General features: G+C 40.6%; 1 protein-coding gene across 1 annotated transcript in view; it reads right to left on the bottom strand.

Moving 5' to 3' along the window:
• LOC138793761 (zona pellucida-like domain-containing protein 1) overlaps nt 1–18,316 on the bottom strand; it is a 49,496-nt gene extending 31,180 nt beyond the window's left edge. The window contains exons 1-4 of the mRNA XM_069972452.1: nt 18,281–18,316; nt 9,886–10,106; nt 5,693–5,874; nt 3,603–3,675 (exon numbers count right to left, since the gene is read on the bottom strand). Of these exons, the coding sequence (XP_069828553.1) occupies nt 3,603–3,675; nt 5,693–5,874; nt 9,886–10,062 (432 nt within the window). The 5' untranslated portion in view covers nt 10,063–10,106; nt 18,281–18,316. The remainder of the gene's footprint in view (nt 1–3,602; nt 3,676–5,692; nt 5,875–9,885; nt 10,107–18,280) is intronic.
• Nucleotides 18,317–18,621: the final 305 nt, after the last annotated feature.

Below are 18,621 nucleotides of genomic sequence, written 5' to 3'. Positions count from 1 at the left end.
AGGGGCTGGGGTTTCTTCCCACTAAGAGTGGGTCGGCCCGCCTACAGTGCTTCACCCTGGGCCTGGTGGTACAGTCACTTTAAGCATTGCATTGCAACCAACAACAAGCAATTTTTCTTAGTAGAATTAAATATGCTAGAAAAGGTTGGAAATATTGTGCATTGTCTTATAGTTAGTTTTCTTTTTATTATTCTAGTTGTATTTCAATTTGCATTGTAAGTAAGCATAAATCTTGCCATGTAGTCATCGGCAAATGTTTTGAGACTGACACAAATTTTGGTTTTCACAAAGTTTCCGCTTCACTTTATGTATTGGAAATTTGCATTAACCCTAGATTGTTATTAAGAATGATATGATGGATTGCAATTAATGAATTGCAATAAGTCATTTCAGCCCTGCTACAAAATGACCTGCTGACATCTTTTCAGTGATCTTCTCATTAGCTCGGGAGACCAAATGAGGACAAGGCGGCTGAAATCCCTATGTCATGCTGATTGAATTATAGGAGCAGACTGGATGATTTAAAAGAAGAACCGTGCTTGAAATAATTGTCTTCTTCTGTTAGCCATGGTTACCTCCAAGTAAACATGAGCAGTCATCATTGTTTTGCATCAAAAGGTACGATTCCCCTAAAGCATCAATTTATTGGATCATCAAAAATTTCAAGGAGAGAGGTTTACTTACTGTAAAAAAGGCTTAAAAACAGTCAAGAAAGTGCCAGGACTGTTTCCTAAAGAGGATTTAGCTACTGTATGTGATTGGTATAATACCAGTGCAAAGCTTGCTCAGAAATGAAAAACAGGCAGGTGTCAGCGTCAAAAAGTCACATCTCTCCAAAGAAAAACATCAAGGACAGACTGACATTCTGCAGTAAGTAAAGGGAATGGATTGCAGAGGGCTGGGGTAATTTTCTCTAATGATGCCCCCTTTAGACTGTTTCAGACATTTGGAAGAATAGGTGAGTGCTATTATGAGTCCTGTGTCCTGTCAACAGTAAAGTATCCTGAGACCATTTAAGTACGGGGTTGCTTTTCCATCCATGAAAATGGACTCAGACACAATTTTGCCTAAGATTACTGCCATGAATAAAGAACAGTATCGAAATATCTCCCAATGATCCAGAAGAAATTTGTGAATAACTCATGCTTACGGTACTTACTGTGGGGTCGCGGAACGGCCGGTCTCTTACTGTGTGTGAACATAGCCTAAAAGTGATAACTAAACGGCTCAGTGAATAAAACAATGACATTTTGGGTTCATGGCCAGAAATCAATTCCAATTCCCCAAATGGTCAATCGTCAGAAAGTGGGTGGATAAACAAAAACATAAAAATTGTGATAAACTCTAAGCAGAGATTAGTTAAGAATGGGTTACTGTCGATCAGGATTGAGCCCAGTCTAGCATGCTAGGGAGAATTAGAGAAGTCTTGAAAAAGAAGACTAATACTAAAAAAATTGAGTCATAAAGTTATGTTTGTTAATGCAAGTTTAAAAACATAGGAATTTTATAACTGGACTTTATTATACCACAGGAACATCTTAATAAAATATCTAAAAAAAAAGTTGAAGCAGCAAACTTTATGAAAACCAAAATTTGTGACAACCTTAACAGTTTTGGCCATGAATATACACAGGGGGGATTTACTCATCAAAATAGTTTTAAAAAATAAATAGTTAAGAATACATTGTATGCAATAACTGGTTTTGGGTTTACCTCACTAGAAACATAGAAGCATGGCTAAGAGAAGTTATTAAGGAAATGTACCATCAGGTACATTCGCTTCAAGTGGTGCACATCAATAAAGCGGCACCGGTGCAGTAAAGCCGATGCCGATCCCTTTTTTGAACCGCGGCCCAGTTCCCGTGCACGGCACCAGTCTAATACCTGATGGTACAATCCCTTTAAATAGCACTATTTTAAAACCTTTTTCCCTTTTTTGTCCATTCTTTCTACATAAACTGTCAATTCATAGAGCCTCAATGAGGTAGCAGAAAAACTGCATGTTGGAGTCCCATTCAGCAGGAATATACAAAACACAATTTTTATGGCCAGCAAAGGGATGCAAGATTCAAGATTTCTACAGATCTACAAGTTGAAAGAACAATCAGTGTGTTTTCTAAAGTGACCTATGCGGTCCACATAATTTGTGCTGGCTTTGTAAATGCACTATAGTAAAAGTGTACAGAAATACACCAGCAAACATTGCATGGCCATGTTCCCTTGACTTCTTTTTTTAATGCGAAAAATGTCATGAACAATAATGACGTTCGTCTTTATTAAAAAAGACATTGGGAACATAGCCATGATATATATATAGCCACACATTTACTAAGAATGGTCTATTTTATCACAGTAAAGATGACAGTTGACAAGATTTCAGTCAAATGTATTAAAAGCCACACGCCTCCTAATTAATTGGTGCATTTTGATCTCTCCAATGGGTTAAAATTACACACAAGTAGTCTTGTACCACAATTTTGCACAGAGAATTGCACTGATCTGTCACCAGTTGTGACCGTTTAAAGGGAACTTCAGAGAAAAATATCAAACATTTAAATCAGTGGTGTAACAAAGTTATACAGATTTGTAAATTCTATTTAAAAAAATAAAAAAGTCTTCCAGTACTTATCAGCTACCATATGTCCTGCAGGAAGTAGTGTATTCTTTCCAGTCTGCTACTGTGCTCTCTCCGTGAAAGGAACTGTCCAGAGCAATAGCAAATCCTCTATTGCATACCTTTCCTGATCTGGACAGTTCATGTCACAGACAGAGGGGGCAGCAGAAAGCGCTGTGTCAGACTGGAAAGAATACATCACTTTCTGCAGGACATACAGCAGCTGATAATTATTGAAAGACTTGAATACTTAAAATAGAAGAAATGTACACACCTGTATAACTTTCTAAAACCATTTAGTTTGAAAACGTTTTCCTGAAAGTACCTCTTTAAAAAGTTGCAGTTTACATAAAAAACTAAGATTAATACTGTAAATGGATTAATGCAGGCCAATATTGACTACATTGCGTCACACCTATTTACAGAGTAGGGCTATGTTCACACTACGTAAGTGCCATGGAAATCACGGCTGTTGTTACAACGGCCGTGATTCCTGCGGCACTTAGGTAGTGCTGCAGCCTGAGGGAATCCCGGCTGCAGTGTACACACATAGTATACACTCCGGTCGGGATCCCTAGCGGCGCCGTAGAAAACTGACATGTCAGTTTTCTGCGGCCGCTATTCAGTAAATAGCGGCCACAAAAAACCCTGTCAGTGCACACAATAGAGCGTGTGTGCTGTGGGGAGTTATGATGCTGGCGCAGTTGTTCTGTGACCTGGCCGGGTCACGGAACGGCTGGTCTCTTACTAAGTGCAATGTAAATATGTCATCCTGTCATATATGTCATCCTGTAGCATATATATATATATATATATATATATATACACAGTATGTATGACTAAGAAACACTACAATGTAGCTGAACTTCAGTCAACTTTGTCCTCAGTAGATTTAAGTGGCGCACAAGATGTTTTATTTTGCAGTGGAACATTGCAGATAGTGATTACAAAACCTAATAAGTAAAACAAACATATTGTTGCAACTTACATTATAGAGAAGTAAATTCAATGTGCTGATGAATGTACCATTCCCTTCTCTTACAGAAATAGCAGCTGAAGATCTGGATTGATAAATGTACAATTATAGTCCGTTAGAATGAAATTCTATTAGGTGAACATTACATTTACCATGTACCCTGGTGTGTATAGACTACACTTTTATTCTAGATTCTGTATGTTTTATGTCAATACCACCTAACTACTTTATGTATAACTAAAGCATATCAAAAGATACAATAAAAATGTCATTGTGAAAAAAAAAAGTCTGGACATTGTGATTGGAAGACCGAAATTAACATGTCAACACACACAATGGATTTTGACAATTGTGACTCGCATGCTATGATTTCAGATGGTAATGTGGCTGCAAATTTATTACATTAGTGATTGGAGAAAGAGATATTTTTGTAATTACGCCTGGGGATGTATTGAAAGATTACAAGACAAAGGACCTTTGCAAATTGAAAATAATTTTGCAAGGTGATTAGCACATTTCTATATGCCGCAGGTAATTTTTAACAAAGTCTATTAGATACTCAACAGGGGAGATATGTTAAACTATTAATAGCTGGTGAATTTATGCTTACTAACAGCTATGTCACATTGAGTGATTTTAAGGTAAAAAAAAATATAACAAAGGCACATGAATAAATACAAAAACTGTTTCAATATGTATTGATTGTGAAATTTTGCACTTGAATTTACAGTACAGACCCATAGTCTATAGTTTAAAGGGTTGTTAAGGATAAATTAGGGGTGCTGCTGGGGCTGTGGGGGACATGACAGTCATGTATACTTACCTGTCCAAGCTGCCTTATCCCTGGCCGCTCGCTCTCTGCTTCTATCAGTGTTTCAGCAACATCCAGTGATGTCTCGCTCACTTTGGAAATGGCAGCTCAGCGTAGATTCTATACTGTGTATGCTGAGTGGTCACTTCTGGTGGGAGCAGCATGTCACTGGATGTTGCTGAAACACTGACAGCGGCAGAGAATGGGCAGCCCAGGATCTGGCAGCACTGGTGGAATGGGACAGCTAGCATTCCCAATTATTTACTTGTCCCGGACAACCCCTTTAAAAGTAATGTTAAGCCCACTTTTTATGTAATGAAGTCACCTCTCATGTTAATTTTCTTCTCTGTGTGTAAATACCATTAATCACTTAAAGTGTCACTGTCGTTTGTAAAAACTTTTGACATCTCATAAGTTTTAATCTGTTCGAGTCTGATGAGTCGGGTTCATAATGTAAGTCTATGGAGCCCAACTCTTTTTTTCTTACACAGAGCGGAGAGCAGATGTGCTGAAGTGCAGTCCTTTCCCCACTCGTTCTCCTAATCAGTACAAGTTTGTACACTCAAACCTAGACTGATAAAAACTTTTGATATGTCTCTATAGCATATTAAAAGTTGTTTTTTTTTTTTTTTTTTTTTACAAACAACAGTGACACTTTAAAGAGGTACTGTCACGAAAATAAACTTTTGACATGTCAGAGAAAAAAAGCAAAGCTTTTGATTGGTAGGGGCAGAACGAGTCAGGAGAAGTCACGCTCAATGCAGTCCCCTCCTGGCTCTGTGTCACATGAGAAGATGGCTGCATGATGGAAGTCTATGGGGCTAATCACTGACACAGAGCGAGGGGATTGTGCTGTAATCCAGGGTTTTCACCCTTCTCATTCTTCTCATCCTGACTGATGAAAACTTTTGACATGTCTATTTGACATGTCAAGAGGTTATTTGCGTGTACACTTGAACCAGGACAAGCATATTCTGAATTATTACAGCAACCATTTTTGCATATCAGCATAATCTATACATTACTCCCAATGGGGTCTTTGCCCATTAAGAAATTTTAAGATATAAAAAAGCTAAATGTTTACAAAAACAAGTGGTGTACAATTTCATTACTGTATAGTATGTGTAAAGAGAGTATAAACACTTTTACTTATCTTGCATTGTTCCTGAGTTACAGCCTTTGATAAAGTCCAGAGCTGCATTCATACTTCTGCACACAACAAATCTCACATCTTCCAAAATCCAGAAGATTTCACAAATATGATAACAAAATAGTAAAAACATGTACTTACGAAGCAAGCTGGGTATTGTTGACCAAATACTCCAAAGGATAGCTGCAGCTAAACTTGTACAAAAGTCCAGGCAAATAGCTAATAATTGTTGGAGGGTCTGGCGTGTCTATATATCCTGAAATATTTCCTATTTGTACCATTGATGCATTTCCGTAAGCATTGACTCCAGGTACAGTTGACACCTGTTAGCAAGTTACCACAAAGCAATTTAAAAAGTGTCTGAGATCATTCAAAGTTCTGCAATACTATTAGGCTGGGTTCACACTACGTATATGTCAGTCAGTATTGTGGTCCTCATATTGCAACCAGGAGTGGATTAAAAACACAGAAAGGATCTGTTCACACAATGTTGAAATTGAGTGGATGGCTGCCATATAACAGTAAATAACGGCCATTATTTCAATATAACAGCCGTTGTTTTAAAATAACAGCAAATATTTGCCATTAAATGGCGGCCATCCACTCAATTACAACATTATGTGAACAGAGCCTTTGTGTTTTCAATCCACTCCTGGTTTTGGTTGCAATATGAGAACCACAATACTGACTGAAATATACATAATGTGAACCCAGCCTTAAAGGAGAAGTGTGACAGGAAAACAAAAATGCAGTTTGGGCAGGAGCTGGGGGAACATAAAAAAGAATGCATATTTACCAGGGCACCCATCACATTTTACAGCTCTCAACTCTGAAACGTCACAACCCAGTTGATGGATGCCCCGCCCAGCCAGTGACTGGGGTGGGACACCACTGCAGTCACTGATTGGCTGATCAGGCATCCATTAACCAGGTCAGGCATTTTCATGAAGACATCAGAACTTGGGGGGAAATGCCTTCCGGCAGGGGTCCTGGAGCCTCTAACCTGATGCTTCACAGGTGCGGGGAGAGGTAAGAAGTTTTTGTTTATTATCTCCCCCCAACCAGCTGTCAAATTTTAAAAAGTTCCAGACTTCTGCTTTAAGCCAAGAATAGACAACATCAGTCGTGCAGCTCTTGCCTTGTTTTATTATTGCACAACATTCCCTTTCCAAATACACCCAATAGAATGGGAGTGACACAACCTACAAGCCTTAAGTAATAATTATAGCATAATAAATTTTAATGCGGAACAAGCAATTACCTGAGATTGTGCAACTAAAATTGTAGTCTAGCCATGATCTTATTCTATGTATGATATGCATAAAGAAATGTCAGAATCTTTATAGGGAATCTGCCACCTGGAAATTCATTACCAAAGAGCTGACAGTGTTACAAAGGTCTTTGGAAAAGGATAAACATGGGGGGACATTTACCAAGACTGGTGTACGAGTACGCAGGTCTTAAATAAAGTCCCTAATTTCCCAGACTGATTTATTGAGTAAATTTGTCTGGCCCTGCACTTGGAGCAGGCATTGCACAACAAATCTACACCAGCAGGTGTAAAATTGTGCAGGGGTACATCATGATAAATCAGGTGCAGGAGGTGGCCACACCTCCTTCCCACCTTGCTGCTCCCCCTAGCCCCCATCAGTAGTGAATACAGCTTTCGTATGCCACAAAAAAGAGGCAACTCTGCCTCTTTTCCATGTATGCCAAGGGCACATTTTGATTGATGTCCCCAATAGTGTCTGAACTGTCTGGGCCACATTGCTTTGGCACTTCACTGCAGCATTAAAGAGCATTTTGTTAGCAGATTGCAGTTGCGAAAGTTAATATGATTGCCTCCCCCCCATCCCACCCCTCATCAAGGATTTTGTAACACTGTTAGTATTTAGTGTTGAAAGTAATAGTGTCTAATGCCAATGATACTATATTTAGACAGTTCTTAAATAACAATTTCTCTTGTACTCAGCACACACTTTTTTGGTTAACTTTCTGAATAAAAAGTCAAATCTCAAAGCAGCGAACTAGGATAACAGCTAGCGGTCTTTCAGGAGCCTTATTCAAACCAAGTGCCACAATATTTTAAATGTAAGACCCTGTTCTCATGTCCAAGCCCAAGCATGGTTATTATCGCAACCCTGTGTTCTCTAAGTGCTCTGCTCTATTGACATTGTTCATGTCCCTCAAATACTTCAAACTGTAGTGTTCATTGTAGTCTACATCCATAGCAGGGTCACATGTACTATATACATTATGGGGCCACCTTGGAAATATTCCACACTTCATCAGTTAAAGTGTCTATATCCTTTCAATAATTAGCAGTGGAGAAAGAAGGGGACGTTGATTGCCAGACTACTCTGATGGAGGTTTATCTCTCGTAGAACAAAAGCTTATGACATTCAGCATTCCTGATCCTTCTCTCCTCTGACATCATCATTAGGATGATAGTTGAGAGGCCCCAAAAATTTTTAATTATTTTTAATTCTCATGTTAAACATATATATCCATTTTCAAACATTTATTTATACTGTTTAATAATATTAAATAAAGAAGGGTCAGGGTGCCCAATTAAGCAAATTGTAATTTACATTTACTTACCCTTTCCCTTCTTTTCAGTCCTCAGCCTCTTTTTTAATTAAAAAAGAGCCACGAAAAATAAAAAGAAATCCTAAAAAATAAAACAAATATTTTAAAATCCACATGTGTTTCTCTTGATCGCAACTGTTTTATAGAATTTTTTTTCTTTTCTTTTTTTAATTGTCTACAATTTGCACTTGAAAGGAATTGCAAAACTTTGATTATATAATTTCATATAATGCAGAAGAAAAATAATTTATCATGAATTCTTAGTTGACACAATGCCAAAGTTTCTTGACTGTAAGCAATTGTATTGTTGATAATATCATGTTGAGCATATTTTTATAAAGAACTTCTGCAATCAATTAAATGAAATGAGAGAAATATTAATAGTTGATTATTTTTATTCATAAAAAGTCCATGGTAATGGCAGAGAAACTAAAGTAACCCGGTTGTTGCCAAAGAAAAACACGTTGGATCAAGAAGAACAATCAAATGGACTTATAAATATTTGTTTTCTATGGACATTTTATTTATATGACTTTGTAATTATCAACAATAATAACAAAGGCGACAAAGAAAACGACTTTTGTTTAACTTGTTTGAATTTTCCATATGATTATCTAAATAAAAAAAAAACTGAAATCTTGCAGTTTTTCCTCTGGCCACTGAGTGTTATGTAGTGTTCTTTAAAGATAACTTTTCAGCAGTCTTATTATTATTATTCTCACAGGTGGGACAATAACAGGTAATAACTTTACATAGATAAAACAAGATTACACCCTTTGGTGGACTTAGCTCACCTCCACTGCCACCTTTTGCAGTGATTTCTACATATACTACATAGGTTACTGAGCATGCCTAGAACAATTCCCCAGTCAATAGACGTGCCTTGATTGATTACAGATATAAAAATAATGAACATGCTTATTATTTGCAGCCTGTTTTTCACCTGCTTCCTCAGGTTTTATTTCAACAGCTGTAGAAAGTTTTGTAAAAAATTGACGGATTTCTAACGGATCAATTATAAAGAACAGGCATTTAAGTAACGATGTGTGAACACAGATGGCAGCATTGCAATGACTTCAATGCAATGCCGCCCCTGCAGTAAAGAACGGACGCTGATTCCATTGCAATTAGTGTCTGTTATTTACTGAAAAAGAACATAGTGTAAACATAGCCTAAGACTGTTTAATGGAAATTTGTTTTCCTTTTTAAAGTTCACTTTCAGGGTGCCTTCACATGTACCGGAATCGCAGCACACTAAGAGTTTGCAGTGAAATCCGCTGCAAATCCATGTAGTGTAAAGTTGAATGGGGTTATACACCTGCAGCGTAATTTTCATTCCGCTGCCAGTATGTAACCTGGCCCCTTTAACCCCCCCCCCCCAAAGCCCACAGTCTGCGCCCGGAGCATACACGTGCACTGATTGGCTGATGGGGATTGACAGGAGCCGCGAGCCTCACATGCAGCCGCGGTGCTAAGCAGGTAATGTATGCTCTGGGTGTGGGCGGCGGGCTGCGGGGGTTAAAGGGGCCTGGTTACATACTGACAGTGGAATGAAAATTCAGCTGCGAGTATGTAACTCCATTGAACTTCACACTACAAGGATTCGTTGCAGATTTCGCTGCGAAATATGCTGCGAATCGGGTACGTGTGAAGGCACCCTAATAAATATTGTACCATCTGAATACACCTTAAACATTTAAAAAATAATAACATAAGCAAAAGAAATGTAGAAATAACCAACTTACCACTAGGTTATTTGCACAAGATTCCAAGGTGCTAAGGTTGATGGTAAAGATAACCACTGCGGGGAAGGTATTGTTGTTTATGAATCCTCTGCAATGAGCATCTCCATGTTTCCCATTAAGTGATAAGTCTGTTTCGGAATAACCAGAAAAGAGAACCGTGCAAAAGTTTATCTTCATTGTAATTGTCTGGACACCGCAGTAGACACTGATATCTCTTTCCGCTGAGAACAACAAAAAGAAAAATAAAGAGCGAATAATGTGCTGAAATTTAGAAACTGATAAACATCTTACCCTTGTTTCACAACCATTATCTTTTTTTCTATTGCTATAACACATTGAAATATTAGAAGGTAAACAATATAAAAGAAAGAAGTAATAAACTTAACCACTTACGCATGTAGAAAATTGTTTGCCACTGCAATGAAAGTATTGTATGGGATTTGTGGTTGGCAAAGAAATACAGATAGCAAACAGATTAAACAACTATGCAACCAAATATTAAACTCACATTAGGGAATTTTTTTTATCTCTGCTAAAAGGACACTCCAGCCTGCAGCATTTATTATCTGCCCATTGGCTATCAGTGGGTAGCCCAATGATTGACAAGCAGGATACCATGGGACTGCTTTCTTCCAAGGTTCTGGACAGGTGCAAAGAGTAGTTTGAATAGGGCCACACTCAAGCATGTGTCCTCCTATTTCTTATAATGATTACGACACTAACGTGAGCCAAGAATCCCTTCAGAAGAAAAGAATTCCTATCAGGCTTGGACTCTAGAACGCAGGACTGGTGAGGCCCTGCACAGACACCCGCCCCACTATCCCTGCTTACTCATCACTATCTGCCCTAGGCAGCAGCAGGTAACTGGGCAACAGTCCCTGACTTGGATTGGTGAAACACAGAGATGAAGACAGAAAAACAAACACAATAGTCTCAAGATAAACAAGCCAGCAGGGTAACTGTCAGGCGTAGCAGTACAAAATCAGAAGTTGGGGAGAATAGTCACAAGTTAAGCCAAAAATCAGGAAACCAGGGAATACCAAATTACTATACAGTCTAGCTTAGTCACACTTGGCAGGAAAAAAGGACGCCTTCACCGGCGCGCCCCTAGCAACCGGCCTGGCTCTGGTGTCGGCAACTATGGGTGGCCGGCCGGATGCTACAGCGTGATAACTTTTTCATATACATATAAATATATAAAGAATAATATAAATATAAAAAGAATAAAATCTTTACAAAGTGCATCGTAACATGCAACATGCCTTTACATATTGGCTCACATTTACTAATGTGTTTCAGCAGAATTCTGGCCAAAAAAGGGCCGCACAAGACTTGTCTCCACATTTAGGCTAAGTTCACACAACGTATTTATTCAATTAATAACGGCTGTTGTTGCAGATTGCAACACCGGCCATTATTAATTTAATAAATACATTGCTTTGACTTCTATGGAATCCAGGCTGGAGTGTATACACATAGGGAGAGATTTATCAAACATGGTGTAAAATAAAACTGTCTCAGTTGTCCCTAGCAACCAGATTCCACCTTTTATTTTCCAAAGAGTCTGTGAGGAAGGTGGAATCTGATTGGTTGCTAAGGGCAACTGAGCCAGTTTTTTACTTTACACCATGTTTGATGAATCTCCCCCATAGTATACACTCCGGACGGGATTCTTTGCGGCCACACAGTAAACTGACATGCCACTGAACAGCGCCCGTAGTCTTTGGCTATATTCCCACAATGTCTTCTTATGCAAAATAATGGCCATTGTATTAAAAATAGTTTTAGTAAATGTTGGCCATTGTGTCAGTCTTAGTGTGGAAAGGAGAATGGAGCATGGGGTGCAATATTACCTGGGGTACCAGAACATCTCTGCAATATTGTCCATATTGCCCATTTCTTGTGCTACGCTATGTTTTTACCAATATAAAATGCAGTTGATTAGAAAATTTTACTAGATGTATCTGAGAATAGACATTACAAAGAAAAATGAACATATCTAAAATATCAATAAAATAGTATTTTACTGAAAAAGTGTACGACTGAGAGGATATTAATAGGTGCATCGAAAGGTCAGTATATTTTTTAAGCAAATCAGTACAAGGCTAGGTGCACACAATGTTTTTTTTAACTCCTGGCCTCCCCTTAGTGCAATGACTGGTGTTTGTACATTATTCTAGTTTGGGTTACTAATTGGTCTTTGGGTGCGGCTTAATTGAAAAATCCATTGAATTTGATAGTAAAAACGGAGAAAGAACGGTGACAAAAGAAAAACTGTGTGTGAACTACTAATAAAAAACATCCGCTGTTTGCAAAAGACGTCCGAAAATAATGATCATGTTCATTATTTTGACGCCCACGGCAAAAATGTCCGTTATTCAATACATTGTGTGCATTGGACGTCCATCTTCCTATTGACTTCAATGCATTGCCATTGCAGTCAGTTAAATATCGGCAAAAACTGACGTTATTTTAAATATGAAAATCACCTGCCTTTTCTTTATTTTTGACGTTGTGTGAACATAGCCTAACTAGGACTTGTTCACTTGTTCATGTACATGCCATGTTGTTACATGCCATATTCAAATATCAATAGATAAGAAATGATACCTCAACAACCTTCACAACTATGCTGTCTCTATCCTGATAAAGAAAATTGACTCGCTTTAGCGATGAGATTTCCACTTTATTATTTTCCTTCCTGTGGTTCAAACTGAAACGTGCTTATAAGCAGCTCTTGGCTGTCTTTTTTTTTTTTTTTTTTAACACAAATGAGGAACAAAAAGATAAAAAAAAATTGTGATTTCTCTTTAAGTTGAAGCTACAATAAAGCAGGTGACTAGGTTACTAAGAAATATAAAGAACATTTTTTTGCAGTTTATTGTTAGAAACATGGTTTTTTTTACCTTGTTTAATTTCTTCACAATATCCTGCTTTGATGGCATTGAACTCTATGTATATTATGCATCACAATGACAGCTAACACTGGGCATTATCATTTATTTTTTATGTACTGGTACATTAAGGAAAAAGAATTGAATGTTTCATTGTTTGCAGGGCAGGGATCTTAAATGGCTGCAATAAATATTTCTGCCTTTAGAATACTGTTTTGCATGTTTATCTGAAAATTTTGTGTGGCTCATGGACATCTATTACATAAATAGGATACCTTGAGGTAAAAGCTGGACTGTTAGCAGCAAGAGAATATAAGGCATTCCCCAACTCAGCAAGAGACTGGGATTCTGATGTCTAGTCCTATCTAGCCATAGGTATGTTTACACAGGTCCACTGTATGGCTATGTTCACACAACGATTTTTTTTTTTTTTTTTTTTAGCTCCGTTTTAAAATTACGTCCGTTATTTTGAGTCTAAAATAACAGACATCATTTAGCTGTCTGGCCTCCCCTTAGTGCAATGACTGGTGTTGGTACATTATTCTAGTTTGGATTACTAATCACTCCAGGTAATAAAGAATAAGATCAGCCAATGAAAACTGATTGTGTCTTTTAGTCCTGCCTAAAAATCATTGACCACCAACTGCGCATTGCTACATGTAATAGCAATATATGGCAAACAGCTGATGACTGTGTAAAAAACTAAAATTAACTTTATAGATACCTGTCCTTCTGCCCTCTCCCCTCAACCACCACTGAATGTTCTACACCAGTCTTTGAAGTGATAGGTTGCTCAGTCAGTCATTGGCCATGGTGCTGTCCCATCTCAGTGATTGGCTAAACGGCCTGTTACTTCAGAGACTGGCTCTGAAGTTACAGCGGCAGCTGCTGGCAGTGGGAAGAGGCTAGAAGAACATCGGAAGTGTGGACAGGTATGTATAAAGTTTTTTATTTTACACTTAAAGGAGAAGTCCGGCCAAAATTATTTTTTTTATATGTTATTACTAATGGAAAGTTATACAATTTTCTAATGTACATTAATTATGGTAAATGCTCATATACTGCTATTTCCCTTAATTTAGTGTATCAGGAAGTGTTAGAATTATCTCAGAAGCAGTGACGTCACGACAAATGGTGTAATTCCTATGGAGTGTCCATCAGGGGGCGCATTATATATATAGAAGTCAATGAGTACCATTGACTTCTATATATAGTGCGCCCCTGCTGGACACTCCATTGGAATTACAATGGATGTGTATGTAAATGTAATATACAGCGTTTTTGATTGAATACATTTATGGAATACTTTGGGGAGCAAGTGTCCTTGCTCCCCAAAGTATTCCATAAATGTAATCAATTAGTACATGACAGTAAGACTGCTGAACCACCGCCGCTACCAAACGCCCGCCACTCTGGACTACACTCAACTACTACTCTCATCACCTGCTTATAGCATGAGCAGATGATGGGAGGTAGTAGCTGGGTTATATCTCTGAGATTGCCCCCGCCGCTGCTGATGCCACGCAGGGGGAGCCGCTCATCACTGCAGCCATCATCCCCCTCTGCTCCCCCCCCCTCCTGCTTCTTCCTTACACTATCTGATAGCTGACTCCCCGCCCGGCCGCCGGCATGTGTAATCGAGGAGTGGCGGCCGGGCGGGGAGTCAGCCATCAGATAGTGTAAAGTTTGCCCGGATCCCGGAAGAAGCAGGAGGGGGGAGCGGAGGTGGATGATGGCTGCAGTGATGAGCGGCTCCCCTGCACGGCATCAGCAGCATCAGCGGTGGCGGGGGCGATCTCAGAGATATAACCCAGCTACTACCTCCCATCACCTGCTCATGCTATAAGCAGGTGATGAGAGTAGTAGTTGAGTGTAGTCCAGAGCGGCGGGCGTTCGGTAGTGGCAGCAGCGGCGGGCGGCGGTGGTTCGGTGGGCTTACTGTGATTTACTGATTAATTACATTTATGGAATACTTTGGGGAGCAAGGACACTTGCTCCCCAAAGTATTCCATAAATGTATTCAATCAAAAACACTGTATATTACATTTACATACACATCCATTGTAATTCCATTGGAGTGTCCAGCAGGGGCGCACTATATATAGAAGTCAATGGTACTTATTGACTTCTATATATAGTGCGCCCCCAGATCGACACTCCATAGGAATTACACCATTTGTCGTGACGTCACTGCTTTTGAGATAATTCTAACACTTCCTGATACACTAAATTAAGGGAAATAGCAGTATATGAGCATTTTCCATAATTAACCTACATTAGAAAATTGTATAACTTTCCATCATTAATAACATAAAAATGTAAAAAATAATTTTGGCCGGACTTCTCCTTTAAGGAAAAGGCTGTACAGACATCGTAAATAATGTCCGTGCAGCACTTAATGCATGATTGTAAAGCCATGTAATAGGCTAAGCAAACTAGTGCTGATCTAGCAGATGGCCCTTAGTGAGTAGAACAGCAGCACACATGTACATTCAATGTGGAGAATACTAGTGAAAATTTAAGCAAGACCCTTCAAAATGACTGTGAGATTATTTTTCATTATATAATGAAAACATATGTAAGATGTCATTTTGTCAATAAACCCTATTTGTTCACATAATCAAACAAACTTGGGAGTGGCAGCCCACTCAGCCAATCACTGGCTTTGGGGCTGTCCAATCTCAGGGGGCTGTCACTTTCAAAACAATTTCCACAGAGAAGTGGAGGCTCTACAGTCAGCGGGGGACTCCTTCGACATCAGAGTGGACACCCAGGCAGTGTGGACAATATAACATAGGATAACTTGTTTGGTGTTTTATATGCACCAGCAGATTTGCCGCTCAGTTTTAAACCCTTCAATATAAGAGGGCACAGAGGGATCACCAATGCGGTTTTTAACAGTCAAAGCTGACAGTTACATTTAGATAACTGTACAGTGTATCATTGATGGTTCAGGTGTTGGATTGGCTTCCCCTGTCACATAACCTTTAGAGCAAAAGTGTTGTCATTGCAACCCAAGACCACCTCTGTGCCTGCCATCCAAAGATGGATTAACTGTACCCGAGCTGTTCACAAAACTTGCTCCTCACCCCCACCATGACAAATCTATAGTACACACAGGGACAGGCTTGTTAAAGATTTTCTGAAACATGTTTTATTGTAGAAAATCCCAGTGTATAACAGTATCAGAAAAATTGAGTAACCCTATAGTCGTGCTGTTACCAAATACCATGCAGCTAATGGAAAAGCCAGCACTGGACACCATCCACCTGGCACGCAACCAACTGGAGTGCTTAATCCAGATCCTTAAAGAAAACCTGTCACCCCCATGCCGGGGGGACGCCCGCCCGACCTCCCGGTGGAACACCATGTACTTCCACCTTCCCTGAAGTCCCGGTCCCGCCACTGTCGGGAAGCCGCTGTTGGGAAGCCATACACGCGCTCACCAGTGATTAGTCCGACGCCCATAGAGAGTGACTGGAGCACGCACAACTTCCGACGATGATATCACGGCGACGGGACCGGGTCCAGGACCGGGACTTTGGGGAAGGGGTAAGTATATGGTGCTCCACCAGGGGGTCGGGCGCGCGTCACCCCGACACGGGGGGGTGACAGATTCCCTTCAAATCAGATGCAAATCCCACTTATAGCAGAGTCAGAGGTCTGGTCACATATAAGTTGTTTCTTTATTGCAAGTACTCAAAAGTGCAATGTTCCAGCAGCAGTGCCATTCCGAAGCATGCACAGCTTGAAAAACAGTCATGTAGCTACCATGAAGGCTAGGAAGGTGACTGCTAAGGGCAGAGGTGTAGCTAGCCTCTCCTGCACCTGGGGCAAAGATTCAATTTGCCCCCCCCCCCCCCCCGTATGCGCAGTAAGCACAGGGGGGCCCATATATATATGTATATATATATATATATATATATATATATATATATATATATTTTTTTTTTAGGGTACAAACAAAGTTTCTCACTGCTAATACACAGCAAAACTCGCTGCGGATCCCATCCCTGTTTACTCAATGTCAGAAAAACTCGCAGCCCGCCCCGTTAACCCGCCAGCTGCCGGAGACTATACATTACTGGGTCCCCGCTCCTGCTTGCTTCGGCGGTTCCCGGTGTCTTCACATCCCACTCGGCCAATCAGTGCACTGTGGCAGGGCATCGCACTGATTGGCCGTGCGGGACATGCCAGGAACCGCCGAAGCAAGCAGGAGCGGGGACCCGGTAATGTATAGTCTCCGGCATCCGGCGGGTTAAAGGGGCGGGCTGCGGACAAACTCACAGCAGGGATGTACATCCCTGCTGCGTGTTTGTCTGCCATTGAAAGTATAGGGCCGGGATACGCTGCAGATACAGCAAGTGTGTTTGTAGCCTTTATGAAGTGTAGATGAGGGATTGTTTAGATGAGTGATTCGGTCATCTCTACTGGCAGCACTAGTGTGGTGTTCACAATATGGGATACATAATGTCATATTTACTGTGTATCTGGAATGTTCCCATTTAAAATTTGGTCCCTAAGTACCTTAACGGAGGCACCGTTGCCTCCGCTCCCTGCTGTCTGTACCTTAGGAGGGGCTGTTACCTCCGCTCCCTTCTGTCTGTACCTGAGGAGGCGCCGTTGTCTCTGCTCCCTGCTGTCTGTACCTTAGGAGGGGCTGTTACCTCCGCTCCCTTCTGTCTGTACCTAAGGAGGCGCCGTTGTCTCTGCTCCCTGCTGTCTGTACCTGAAGAGAGGCCGTTGTCCCCGCTCCCTGCTGTCTGTACCTGTGGAGGCGCCGTTGTCTCTGCTCCCTACTGTCTGTATCTGTGAATTAGGAGGCAAAGCTTCCTGATCTATCTCCAGTGTGACACCCAGTGTAATGTGATTCTATGGTGCCGTCTCCTAATGCACAGGTACGCTTAGCAGTAGAATTGATCGAACTTCCAGTCGGTACCCGGGATGTCTCCTCCTTCCCCACGGACCAGGAAGGAATCAGCAATCAAATGCGGCAGGTTCGTGAATGTTTCAGTTCTATAGAACCCAGGATTTCCCGAGGTTCCATCAACTCCACTCAGTAGCGGAGACAACAGCAGTAACACCTCCAGTAAGGTATTCCATCACCAAATTCAAAATAGAAATAATTTAGAAAAATGACAGATACAGGTGCTTTATAGATCGGCGCAGGGAACCTTGGATCTCAAGCTGTTGCAAAACTACAACTCCCATCATACATGGACAGTCAAAGCTAAAACTTTGGCTGTCCAGAAATGATGGGAGTTGTAGTTCTGCAACAGCTAGAGAGCCAAGCTTCCCTACCCCTGCAGATAGTAGGTAAGGTTTATATAAATGGGATATATATATTTGGATAGGGCAGTTATAAAGGGGCCCCTAAGTAGACACTGGACCCAACTCTCTTGTGTGTCTACCCCCCCATCCCAGACTGGTGTCACCCTGTACCCCCCCTGTACCTCCTCCACAGACTGCGCACCCCTGATTGTCCTCCCCTTCCCACACACCTGTATCTTCGTTCTTCCTCCTCCTCCATAGTGCAGTGTACATACAGGACCTGCGGTGACATCATAGTCACATGTCAAGGTCCTTCGCCATCTCTGTACTGTACTGTCTCCTGACTGCTGTTTAGCCCTAATTTGCGCAAAATCGTGGTAAAAACGCCTCGATTTTGCGCAAATTACAGCTAAACAGCAGCCAAGAGACAGTACAGTATGGGAAATACCTTTTCTGATCAAGCAAAAATCCTCCCCAGCCTCCCCACACTGACAGAGGGCAGGAGCTTCCAGGCTGCCTCATCCACTGCCATCCTCTCTCTGCTCCCTGTGATGGCGCCCCCCCTGGTCTT

This window comes from Dendropsophus ebraccatus, chromosome 5 (genome assembly GCF_027789765.1).
Source record: "Dendropsophus ebraccatus isolate aDenEbr1 chromosome 5, aDenEbr1.pat, whole genome shotgun sequence".
Classification (NCBI taxonomy): Eukaryota; Metazoa; Chordata; class Amphibia; order Anura; family Hylidae; genus Dendropsophus; species Dendropsophus ebraccatus.
The sequence above is the reverse complement of the archived record's forward strand: the minus strand, read 5'-3'. Positions and strand labels throughout refer to the sequence as shown.